At 37.8% G+C, this 13578-nt stretch overlaps 1 protein-coding gene across 1 annotated transcript; it reads left to right on the top strand.

Annotated features, from left to right (window-relative positions):
• Positions 1–10118: 10118 nt before the first annotated feature.
• Positions 10119–13362, top strand: LOC149243845 (lipase-like PAD4). Its single transcript, XM_089367871.1, has 4 exons — positions 10119–10243; positions 10951–11275; positions 11398–12135; positions 12352–13362. Exons 1-4 carry the CDS (start codon positions 10122–10124, stop codon positions 13120–13122), a joined length of 1956 nt encoding a protein of 651 aa, XP_089223997.1. The 5' UTR covers positions 10119–10121; the 3' UTR covers positions 13123–13362.
• Positions 13363–13578: the final 216 nt, after the last annotated feature.

Below are 13578 nucleotides of genomic sequence, written 5' to 3'. Positions count from 1 at the left end.
TGGAGAATGATGTTAGAGATGAAAATAGGGATGACGTGGCAGATGGATTGGGCCTGATCACATATCACAATCACTTTTAGCAGAAGTCTTTGGAATAAGTGGTATCACTAAAAGAATTGTGATAGTCGTGGATGTGATATTTTTATGAATTGAAATATAATTTTTATCAAGTCTAGGGCTTATCGCAAATCGCAATTAGCATGCGAAAAATTTTTAGACTATGATTCTTATGATTGCATGAACACGGGGGATTTATGAATTGGAGTGAATAATCCCATCAGGTCCGGTGCTTTATCGCAATCACAATTGGCATGAGGTAGGACCCTTTGGTAACTCCGATAGCTCGAGATGCAGGGTTTTATGGTATGGATTTTGTAATCCCTCCAGGTCTGGGGCTTTATATGGAGGGGTAGATGATAAAAGTTGGTTGGGAGATTTGCGATTTGTGATATGCAAGAAGGGAATATGTCATGGTGACGTGGAGTAATGACGTGGTATTTGACGTCATATCGCAATTGGCATTGGCATGAGGCATGATTTTAGAGCTTTGTGATTGTGATATAATCCCCGGACACGATATTAATATAAATTGCAGTGAATAATCTAGTCGGCTCTCGGCCTTATCGCATATCGCAATCGGCAAAGGTAGCGGGTATGGACTTAAGTTTTTTTTTTTTTTTTCACGATAGCCCACAGACGCGATATCAATATGCATTTGTATGTATTTTCTCGTCGGGTCCGGGTTTTATCACATATTTCAATCGATTAAGGTAGGAGGCATGAACTTATATAATAGCGGATCATGTGATCGCAATGGATGTAGGGTTCTTTTTAGAAGCAATTAATAACCCATTCAGGTCTAGTCTTTGCCTTATGTTTATTTATTATGTGATATGTGATGTGAGATAGCGGTGAGTCGGAATTTGTAAAGATTTAAATGTTCATGAATCTTAAAAAATCCGTTTTATTTTGTTTTTTAATCAAATAACCCGTAACATTTAACACTTAAGCCTAAGAATTGTTTGTGTCTTGGGAGCTATTTAATTTGATTTTTTGGATAATCAAATACTTTTCTAAAATTGAAGGGTCCCTATTTTAATATAATAAATTTCATAGGAAATTAATAATATATTAAAATGGGGGTTTTTAAATAGTACAACATAACACAAGACAAGAATAGTCCTAGAAGGTCATACTCAGTGACCACATGGGTGGGTATGTACCTTGAGATACAATGGTGAAGGTGTCTATAGTCATTGGTCTCACCAAGATTGTGCTCTTGATTTGTCAGTCCAGGCCTTGTTGTGGAAACAATGTTGGTTACTATAATGCAATACAAATGGGTTATCAATTCTGTTCTTCTTATGAGAAAATCTTCAGATTGAGAATGACCAAGTACCATTATGAATACCTCCCTAGTTAAAAGGGAGTATTGTAAAATGTAACTAGGTTTGGTCTTCATAATGGCATGATCTTTGTCAATGATGAAATAAAATAAAAAAAATTATTTTTGTATGCCATACTTCATGGGTTTGATGAACAAGAGGTTTATTTGTTAGTGGCTCCCATTGAGAGCCTTCGGATTTATTATTAAGTCAAAGAGTCAATATCATGTATGAAGAAGCTCTTCTTGAGCATTAGTCAATGTATATAATTCTATAAATATGTCTAAATAACCCTCCAAAAGACAAGAATGGATCTCCTCTTGATGTCGGCATGTAAAATGAATTAAATAAACTCATTTCGGCTCACTTGAAATGACACATATATTCGAATGTTAAGGTCATCTTAATATATGGTTGAACTACTATAAATACCCATTTGGGCTCTTCGCATAGTGACACAAAAAAATATATCTCTCTGAGATTTTCGCATTATACTTACAGTGATAAGTTTATTGTTTTGAATGGGCAATGAAGCGAAGAACTCAGAATCATATGATGTTTCCGAAGGAAGTCAGAGGAAGGATTTTGGATGTCACTTCGAAGGTCTGTCCATAGTGCACAAAACTCAAATACCTCTGAAACTTCAGTGGTAATTACGTAACAACACTTCACATTATTTGATATTTCGGTGAGCATCGCAGTCATCAAGTTTGGATAAATTCAGTGGAGGGCACATCGTTCAAATCTCTATGCTAAGGGATATTTTGGTGTTACATTTCGACAAATTAACTTGAATTTGGGTCACAACCATAGTGAGAAGAAAGGAGTCGTAGTTTGCATGTCAAGGTACATAAGGAACTTGGAATAGTGATGAAAGAATAGCAAAGATCCTTCATGACAAAGGGACAACTAAGATACAAGAAAGGAGGATCTACCATAGATAGTTCAAATGTCTCTTTGATGGACAATGTTACAAGAGTAGATAGCTCGGATGATAAAGACTAGACGGATCTTAGATATGTCTTGAAGGAACAATGAAGACATTGCAGAGACTTTAGATGATGTAAGTTATTGTTCAAAGCTATAATGAAAATACTACAACTATGTGTTATGAATCGGTTCATATCTTTTATAGTCTTGGTGCAACTACAGTAAGAAGATCTTGGTGCTATGATGAAGTCACAAAGACAAGAAGGATCAAAGGAAAGACGAAGAGAAGAAGGGAAGGCAATATCTTGGTCTTGGAGTCGCTATTAGGTCAAGGGTCTTGGTCTTAGTCTTGGTATTCGTCAATTGGAATCTTGATAAGAATAATTTTTTTGGGTTTTCCTCTTAAAGAGTGAGAGGTTTTGGCCCTGGACGAAATCCAACATCTTGTGTTCTTGTCTCTTTTGTGTTGGTAACTATTTGATGAAGTAAGAAAACACACTCTAATAATAACAAGAGAAGATTGTGCTAATACGAAAAAGTAAAAACTATCTCACAAATACTTATCATTGTAATAATAATCTTATTAACCTAATTTCCCTAGATTCTTCAACATACAACAGATATAGCCTTGGGGGCACTAGCTCTAGTGATCGGGATCACTATATGCACAAGCACATAAAAAAGAATCAATCCATAATCACACACACACACACACATATGCATAACATAAATGCAATGCGTAAAAGTAACGAAGGGTAAGTATAGACTTGTATACCCTTCTCTCCCCATGGGAACTCTAGAATGAAAGGCATCTCTGGATCAAACCAAATGTATGCACCAACATTTAGATAATAGTCAATCAATCATATTTTTGTGTGCCAAACCTCCATGAATTGGTCATCATAGATCCACTTGACCGGACCTGCACTTGTTTGTGGCATCAACTCCACCCATTGTCAAATCTTGGGGGTAATATGTCATCCCAAATATGGTAGTACCACAAGTAGAGACACTACTAGAATATGCTCCATGACAAATGAGCATAATATCGAGATAAAACAACTCTCATATCAATGCCAAACCCTCAACTCCCCTAAGTCACTCAAGATGCTTCGAAGCATGATTCCTACCTAACTATGGTGTAGACCATTATACACCGCCTACAACATGGCAATTGTCCATTGTTGATCCTATGTGTTGATGTTGAACCATAGATATGAGAAACCATCACTGCTATTACGTCTCATTGTGTAAGTTTTTGAATGGCCTCTACGCGAACATCACCCTCATGAATCACATTAGAACGGTCTCGATAAAAATCTACAACTATCTCCACCAAAGGCTCCTACAAAATAGGTCTCGAGCCTATATCAACCCCCCTAATAGAGAGCCCTATCAGGAAAGAAATGTCAGCCCTAGTAAGCTCTAGGACCTCTCTCCTAATTTGGAATGCCTATGCATCCAAATTCCATTGACCCACCCAAAAGTACAGGAGCCGCTCATAGAAGTCTGCAATCAAAGAACTTCAGCAACCCCATCCACGCTAAACTATGTCGGATGTGTCCCTGCCTTTGCAGACCCTTGACTAGGATGACATTTCTCTCGTCACCCCAACACTATTATTCCCACCCAATAACCATGATGAATATATGAAACACAAAATCATTCTCATTAAACTAGACCCCAAAAACATTAGAGCTGCATGAAAAATAAAACGTCCCAACTGTAGGAGTTTTTTCAAAAACTCGCTTGTGCTTTTCCTACACACCACCACATGATAAATATTTTACAATTCTTGTGTCTTACCTCTCTTTTTATGCATGATTGTTCGCTTTACAGATGCATGCCACCATGCACCTGTGAGTTGAATAGGTGCAATTATGCACCACACAATTTTTTGCAGGCTTATGTGCATCATACCACACATGTAATTATAGATTACCCACACAGTTGAGATATAATTAGGATTTTGATTGTTTCAAGGCAAAATACCCATAAACCTAAAGAACTGCCTAAATAAGCTTGAAAATGTCAAGTTCAAGGCTTACCTACAAGAAACGCGAACCAAATTTAGTTTTCTAAGCTCCCATAATCACTCACAATGCTCACAAACACACTGAAGTAAAACCGTAATAATGGATAGTAAAAAGTGAATTAACCCCCTATTTACAGTCAGTTGACCTGAATTTTGACTAGCCTATTTGAGCAAACCATACATACAAAAATGCCAAGGTCAACATTGTTGGATTCCTTGCAACGAAATCTTCACCATGACATATTTCATTCCAAGTTTCATAGAATTTCATCAGAGACCTACTTTTGGCATGCACCCATTCAAATGTGCACACTTTTGCATACCACTTTATATATCTATTTTTCAAGTCTCGTGTCACCTTTATCTGGAGCATCACTTTGAGTCACCTATGTAGGTTTGACTATAGCCTATTGTTAATACTAGTCATCATTGTATGAATTTTATTTTCCTCGCATCCCCAATACCCCTTATCATTCCTCTATTTGTGTTGTCTATCACAGGATCAACTATCAATCACAGTTAATACTAGTCTCTCTTTGTTTGAATTTTCTTCTCCTCGACACACCAATACCCTTATGACACCATTTTTCCATTTCAATATGTCAGTATCTTTAGTTTCATGTGGATCACCATCCCTCTTTCATTACCCAAATGGTCCTTGTTTTTATCGACAAATTCATTCGTCATTGTATATGTTTCATTTAAAGGAAGTCACCCTAGTTGTCTTGCTGAATGGATCCCCAAATCGCACTTTTCGCATATCACAAGGTCTTCGACAAGGAGATCCGTTATCTCCCATCGTGTTCATCCTTGCTATGAAGGGTTGGGGGGATACATCAAATCGATGGTAAACTAGGGAATCATCAAAGGCGTTCATAAATTGGGCCAAGATCTACCTATTACACATCAACAATTTGTTGATGACATTCTGCTTTTTGGAGAACCATCATTGCAGGAGACAAAAATTACTAATTTTATTCTTTTATATTTCGAAGATGCTTCGAGCACCTTGATAAATGGGTTGAAATCAAATATATTTTTCTTTAGTACTATATGGATGGTTCAGCGGAATCTAGCTCGTCATATGGGATTCAAGGTGGGCAATCTTTCATGTATCATGAATTCTCTAAAGACCTCTTGCTAGCAAGAAGTAACAAACAATATTTCCAAATGAATTGATAACTAGGATTTCTGCTCATTAAACCTAGCAGGGTGAGTCACTCTATTGAAACTATTCCTCTAGGCTCTCCCAGTTTACCAAATTCTAGTATTATTGGCCCCAAAGGCGCTACTGTATAGAGACTTTGTTTCTAGTTTAGCAGGTTTTTATGGTAAGGTGCCAACCGGACTAAAAGGTGTGCCTTGGTGGGTTTGGAAAAGGTATTTCTTCCAAAATAAGGAGGTTGGATGGGTTTGAGAGACCCTAAGGTTCTTTATAAGGTAATGGGAGCTAAGTTACGGTGGAGGTGGATACAAGGAAGTTTAGAGCTATGGAAACAAATTTGGGATAGGAAATACAACCCAGACATAACTCAAGCTGAGAAGGTAGAACATAGTCTTTTCCTCCTGGTTCTTCTATCTAGAATTTGGCCTGGGACAAAAAATTCTTAATCCAAAATCACAGGTTTTAGGAAAATTAGAAATGGTCAGATAAATTAGTTTTGGGATGAATCATAGCAACAAATTTTGCGCCTAGAGTACAAAGAAGGGACCAAGACTCTCAAAGTGTTCACTATCACTCAAGGAGCCACCAAAGTGGTGAACTTTTAGAAGGAATCCTATATGAAATCCATCTGTTATGAATGGAAAACTATGGACAACTGGCCAAAAGATCAGGCAATGAAGGTTTGAATGATTCTAAATATTTTTTTAAGAGAGAAAAAATTGAATTTCTCATGATCCTAATGAGATAAGGTGGGGGTATAAATCGAAGGGAATGTTCATTTTAAAGGAAACTTGTGGGATGATGGTGAGTCATTCATAATTACCTCAGGAACATTTCTGGAGGAGGATATGGATAAGAAAATCGTGGGGAAAGGTAACACATTTTTTGTGGCTTATCGAAAGGAAAAATATTATGACGTGGGACCATCTGCGGAAAAAAGGCTTCATGGGCCCTTCCTTATGTCCTCTTGTAAGGAACATGAGGAAACCATGGAATACCTTTTGAATATATATTCCTTTATGGAGAATTTTTGGAATTGATTGTTATATTTATTTGGGTATTCGGATTGCACCCCAAATAGCTTATGGGAATCTCTGGAGACATGGAGATTATCCCCCTTTAAGAAATTGGTAGTTGACAAAGCTTGGACATTAGTTTTTGCCTCTTACTCTCGAATGTTTAGATTGAATGAAACATAATTATCTTTAAGGAACAAAGGATGTCAAGGGACGTGGTATGGCATGACATGAAGAAAAACTTGAAAGAAACAATTTTATCAGAACTTTGGGATATGAAAAACTAGAAGGCAGATAAGGTTGAGGCGAGGACACTAAGAAACATGGAGGTTTCTCATGACATGATTGCTACAAGTAATTCATATCGCCCACGGGAGTCAGGGACATCCCCTTCAAGTTTTTCTCTCCCCCCTTTTGACGAGGCCTCCAAGGGCAACCCAAGCCCGACGTGATACAGGGGAATCTTCCTTGATGAATGAGGCAATAATTTATGAATCTATGTGGGTCATTGTGGTTACACTAGTATTAACATAGAAAAATTCACTGTGTTTGAAAGAGGCCTGCTGATTGCAAGAGAATAATGTTTTGAAGAGATTGAGTTAGATGGGGACTCCCAGTTGGTAACATATGCAACGTAGAAGTTAATATATGGATCTTTGGTATCAAAAGTAGCCAATAGTTGGCATTTAGATCTCGTGGTGTCTCAAATCTATAATTTGTTAGTACCCCTCCCTTATTTAATTAATTATCACTCGCGAAAAATTGGTAAAAAGTGGCTAATTTTCTAGCAAATTTGGGCAACGAGGATCAAGATCTTGACCTTTCATCCCCATATAACATGAAAACTAGTTGTAGTTGGTATGTTCAGTTGGACAACATTCTGGAGATAGACAAGGTTTCCCTGATGGGGATGATAGATCTCGACAAAATTAGGTTTGTTGTGGGAGACTTTCACCCCATTAGCCCTCTCAAAATTTAATAAGTGTGGCATGGAACCTTGCTACCATGCAACCCCTGTGCAGAATGAATCTCCCTTTAGTCGATGAGATGGTGTATTCCGTAACTTGTTTATGCTTTAAGTGTGGTTTTCATGGAACTGGTGTGGGAGATATTATGATGAGCATTAGACTTGCTTCAATTGTGTAAGATGTGAATCTGTAGGAGGTAGAATGTGTGTGGGGATTGAATGCGAAGACCTAGTGGTTTAATTTTTTAGCTTTGGGAGTTAAGGGAATTGGTACATCAACCTAGTGCAAACAAATCTAGGATCCCGACATAAGGAGATTCTACTTGAGAATTTCTTAAGGGACCATTAAGTTATTAGTGTTGTTTGGTTTTTGCATGGTGGAGCACTGGGTGAATTTGTTTTGGGAATGTCTTGTAAGGAAAAAGGTAAGGGACTTTGGGCGCTCTACATGGATTTCTTTCATTAATAGTAGAGATTTAAGCAGTCACATTAACTCTGGGGAGCTCTATAATCTCTTTGTTAATTATGGTAGGAATTTGCCTCATTTTCGGGGCTAGGTTATTAGTGTTTAGTGGTTTTGGTGGTGTTCTGCGGAGCTTGGCTGAAAGGGTCTAAGTTTGGTATCTCCCTGAGCTAAACAAGATAGGTGTCTGGTTCTTATAATAGCTAGTCCCCTGGGCATAGGAGTTGGGTTTGAAGGCTCCCAATGCATTATTGTCTCGTCCATGGGAATCATTGTGTTTTATTCTTGGCAATTCATCATGTTAAATTTGGTCACCTTGGAGACATCGAGGTTTTTCGCAAATTCTAAAGGTGAATTGGGGGTTTTGAGGTCATTTCCTACTGCTTGTGACCTGGGGTAGGAAATATATCATTGCCCTGGTGGTGTTTGCTTGGTGACCTGTCTATTTCTTGGTGGGTTTGGGTCATTTTCTCAGGGGTCATGTGAAGGCATAATTCCTCATCTCTCAAGTTTTCCTGGGAATTTTTGTTTGAGTGGGTTGACCTAGGGCTCTATTTCTCTTGATATCTAGTGGCATGTGAGGTACAAACTTGTTTCTAGGGTATTTATAGTGCATCTCACCTATCAATCCATCATCAGCGTGGGCGAGTAAGAAGAGGTATGGGAGAGAGGGGACATAATGATGGCCATATTTTGGGCAACCCAGGCCTTGGCAAGATTTTCAATCCCAACCCAACACAATCACTTGTAATTGTGGAGTTGCCCCCACTTTTGACAATTTCGATAGCCAACTACGACATTTTACTGTTGGACATTGGAAAAACTATCACTCTCCATGTGTTTTCGTGGCATGTGCTTAATTACCTCTCGTGGGTCCGTTAACTCTGGCGATGTGTCCATTTACTACTACATGTGGGTTTTGGTGTCACATTAATCGTGATTCCAAAAAGTGGTATCAAAGCCAAAGGTCTCGAGTTTGAATCACACCTGACTTGCGTTGGGAGGGAGATTGTTGGATATTAGATAAACCAGCGCTCCCCGTGTGTTTTGCGACATGTGCTTAACCACCTCTTATGGATTCGTTAACTCTAGCGATGCATCCGTTTACGAACACATCTAGGTTTTTGTGTAATGAAAATTGTGATTCCAACAGTTACCCTCCTCCTGAAGCATCTCAGCAGGGACCTTCATGATGACAATAATGCAATCATCATATTCATCAATAACCTTCAGCATAATCAATGACAAATGCAAGACCGTTTAGCAACCTTGCAGAAGGGACAAAGGAGAATAAATGAGAAATTAGAATGCTTTGAGAGAAAGATTTCCCGCATGGAGAAACATGTCCATAGTGACTTCAAACCTCGCCCATCACCTGGCTCTTGATTGGAGAATCTTGCTCCAATCAACTCTTTTGATTTGTAATAATTATTGGCTGCATTATGATTTTAAAAGTCTTATGGCATCACTTGTCTTTTTTATTTTGGTTAATAAAATTATTTTGGCAATTAACTCTATGTTTTTTTGCTGTCACCCACTAACAAATAAATCTAATAAAAGTAAAGCCAATAAAATTTTGAAAAAATATTATCAACAATATAATATTTTAATATAATGACTCTTCTACTTAAAATTAAAATAGTAATAATACTTTAACTAATTTACTATATTACTTTATCATAAAATTTAAATTCAAATTCAAATATAACATCTCAACAGGTAATCCCTATCACTATTAATAAATTTCAATTCACAAAATTTAACATCTCAACGAATCATCATTATTAAATTAATTACTTCGTAAATTTCAATTCACAAAATTTAACATCTCAACGAATCATCATTATTAAATTAATTACTTCGCGCTGCATCCTCGTTAATAATTAATAAATTTCAATTCAAGAATTTATACACCATCTTTTTCCTATTTCGAACAAATTATTTTTCAGTATTAATGTTCTTTCCCCGAGGCGGGGGCAAAGAATTGGAAATTTCTTGGAAAATACCATATGAAAGAATCTGGAAAGTTCTTTGACGCTACGTTCGCGAAGCCCCCACATGAATGCCTGTACGTTTCCGACAAAGGTGTCGGGAAATTATTATTCGACGTTGACAAACGTATTAACAATTGCCATTTCCACATTCCATTGATTTTCCGGGATGTTGCCTGGCGCCTCTCTTTTCCTACCTATATACCATCGGCTGCGTTCTGTGGAAACTCCAAAGGAAATAGTGAAGCCACGCACAGCACAGCAAATGGAAGCAGAGTCGTCTACACCGCTGTAAGAATAAGCTCCGAAATTTCGCTTTTGCAAAATATGATTGTTTTGGATACATTTTGATAAATACTTTTTTAAATTATTTTGCCCTTATTTTAAATGGAATGGATGGGTAGTCGCAGTTGACCATTAAGGTTTTTTTAGTTTACTGTTTTTAGTCAAAAACTGCAGTTTATTGTTTTTTAATATGGTTTTGAGGGAAAAAAGGATAACCTTGTAAAATCATTTTCGTTTTTGCTTCGGTGTCGAATTTTAAAATTAAGGATATTTATTTAAGAAGGTAAAAGATTGCATTTTACTCTTGTTGATGTGGTTTCGGAGAAATTTTGAATTTTGGTAATATAGAGCTTAGTGGAAGTTGGGTCCGATTTTAGGGTGAAATTGTGTTTATTTCGGTGTTCATTTCAATGGGTTTGAACTTTGATTCAACCTGCTGGTGCATAACATCGGCGCCTATTTCGCTGGTAATACTTTACATACTGAAAATTTTCAGGAAATTTTTTGTATTTGTTGTTTGTTTCTGAAGCGATAAAATGATGGGCTCTATTTTGTAATCTTCGAATGGGATTGTGGTAAATAATGGTGTGGTCTGTAATTAGTAACGCGATTTTTATTTGGCCCAGTAATGGATACGGTTAGGAGCAGAGCCAATAATCTGGTATTTGGCCTCCTTCAATGGTAGTGCTAATTTATAGAAATGTTGGGTGCAGATTCACAGTTGATCAGGAGATTGCAACTTTTCTGGTTTCGTGCGGAATACTGTCCAAGGCTTGGGAAGAGTCGCGTCTTGCAAACAACTCAGAGACTTACAGTGTAAATGAATATGAAGGCATTGCATATGTTGCCTTCCCTTCATTTCTTAAGATAGAAGGTTTCCTCGTCGAAGAGAGCAAATATGGAGAGGGCAATATACAAACTGACAACAAGGTTTTCTCTGATTGCCTCAAGGGTAATGATGCTCAACCAGCTCGCGTCCATCAGGGAGCTCTTCAGTTGTTCCTGCATATTGTGGAGAACACAGATTTCCAAACAAAGGTAAATTGATTTATCTTACGAGTTTCATAAAGAGTGATTGCTTCTTCCTTTCTAAGAGATGAATTTTTTGAAAAGGAGAAGGAAAATAATGACATTGTGTTATGTATTTCATGACCAAACAGATGAAGATTTATACGGATTCAAAACAAAGGAAGCTCAAACCCATTATATTTGTGGGTCATTCCTTAGGAGGGGCAGTTGCAACTTTGGCTACACTATGGGTATTGGAAAAGAGGCTCAGGCAAAGTTCTCCCTTTTGCATAACATTTGGAAGTCCTTTAGTGGGGGATGTAGGAATTGTTGAAGCAGTTGCCCGTGAAAATTGGGCAGGCAATTTTTTTCACGTGGTTTCCCAGCATGATATCGTTCCTCGAATTCTCCTTGCACCACTTGAGTCAATCGCTGAGCCCTTGATTTCTATTTTGCCTTATTGGCAACGCATAATGGATAATGACAGTAAAACTGTACCTGATTCTCTTATTCAAGATGCTTGTAGGACCCTTCTTAATAATACAGTAACAAACTATGGGCCTGACTCTTTGAGGGAGTCAGATGGAGTTATCAAGAGAAGCCCCTACAGACCTTTTGGCACTTACATGTTTTGTTCAAGCGAGGGGACGGCTTGTATTGATAATTCTGAGACCGTTTTGAAGATTCTTCATTTGACACTGCAAAGCTACGAAAAAACTTATGATACTATTGTACAGGACTGCTTTTCAGAGCATATAGAGTATGGTTATGTTTTGAATCATGTCGTAGAAATGTCCATCAGTGGGAAAATAACTGCAAAACCTGATTCAGAATCTTCTTACAAGATGGGAATTTCATTGCAACTGGAAGCCCTTGGTATCGGAGCTCAGGTAAATGCTAATTTCCTCTTCCTCATAACAACCTTTAAATCTGTTAAGTGAAAATCTCTCTGAAAGTTTTTCTTGTCTTTTATGGTGTAGGAGTTTGATATTAAATTATAATGTGATATTGACTTTTATCTGCATTTCTGAATTTTATTTTCTTCTTTTATCTCACTAACTGAGACTCAACCGTGTTCTTGAATCGGTGATGTCAACGTTTTGCAGGATGATCATGCACAGATTGCCCTACAAATAGCAGGGAGCATGGAAAACAAGCATAGAAGAAACGTTGCTAAGTTAGCTGCTGAATTAAGCCTAAAGCAAAGTACTATGGCAGAGCTTGAGTGGTATAAAGAGCATTGTGAGAAGGAAAATAGCATCACATATTATGATTCTTTCAGGAAACATAACGATATCAATGCTAATTTGGGTCGGGAAAGTCTCGCCAGGTTTTGGGATGAGATTATTGACATGTGGCAGAAGCATGAGTTGCCAGGCGATTTCCAATCCCAAAATAAGTGGATAAATGCTGGCACTGCGTATAGAAGACTTGTAGAGCCTCTGGATATTGCACATTATTATGGCATGTCTAATGGTAAAGGCAACTATCTTTCAGATGGAAGACCCACTCGTCATAAAGTTCTTCAAAAATGGATGGAAGAGAAGGAAAACACTCGCAGTTCAAGAGGTCGGAGCGGTCGCACCAAGCTTGCATCCCTCACTCAGGACTCCTGCTTTTGGGCACATGTAGAAGGGGCTTTGAAAGAAATGAAAATCCTGGAACAGGGCCAACACCAAAAGCTGGAAAGCCTTGAAATGTTTGAAGGTTATGTGACAAGATTGATCAATGATCGTGACATTTCCTCCAATGTTTTCTTGGAAGGAAGCAGCTTCATGGAATGGTGGAAAGAATGGAAGGAATACAACCAAAATCAATTCCCTGAATGGACCTCTCCTTTGTATGAAATAATGGAAACAGAAAGTTGGAAGGGCTGAGAAGGTTGTTTCAATTAGGTTTTTTGTTTCTCAGATGTAATTTCCTGGTTCCACTTAGGTGGTTTCGTGTCTTTAGGTTGTGATTTCCTAATTTCCTTGTTCCACTCAGGGTTCGCGTCTTTACGTTGTGATTTCCCTTCATTTGTTTAAGTTAGCGTCATCAATTAGGGAACTTGTCCGTGTAGGTTCCTTGCTTTTAACATGTAACTTCCTTGTTCCGATTAGGTCTCTTGTTTTTAACTTGTAATTTCCTTTCATGGTTTAAAATGGCGTGCGTGATGTAATGTCTTGACGGTTAAAGAAGAAAGTCCTTTTGCTTTAATTTTCAAAAGGTGGGGAGAGGTGGGGGATTTCTCGAGACAATCGGGAAACAGAATGACACAACGAGAATTGGACACAGAAAAGCATTTTAAGACCATCCAGAACTAAAATAGTAAATCGTCTTTAACTCGATTA

The sequence above is a fragment of the Pinus tabuliformis genome, chromosome 8 (assembly GCF_031772625.1).
Source record: "Pinus tabuliformis cultivar Carrire ecotype Pingquan chromosome 8, CPIR1, whole genome shotgun sequence".
NCBI classification, from domain to species: Eukaryota; Viridiplantae; Streptophyta; class Pinopsida; order Pinales; family Pinaceae; genus Pinus; species Pinus tabuliformis.
The sequence above is the reverse complement of the archived record's forward strand: the minus strand, read 5'-3'. Positions and strand labels throughout refer to the sequence as shown.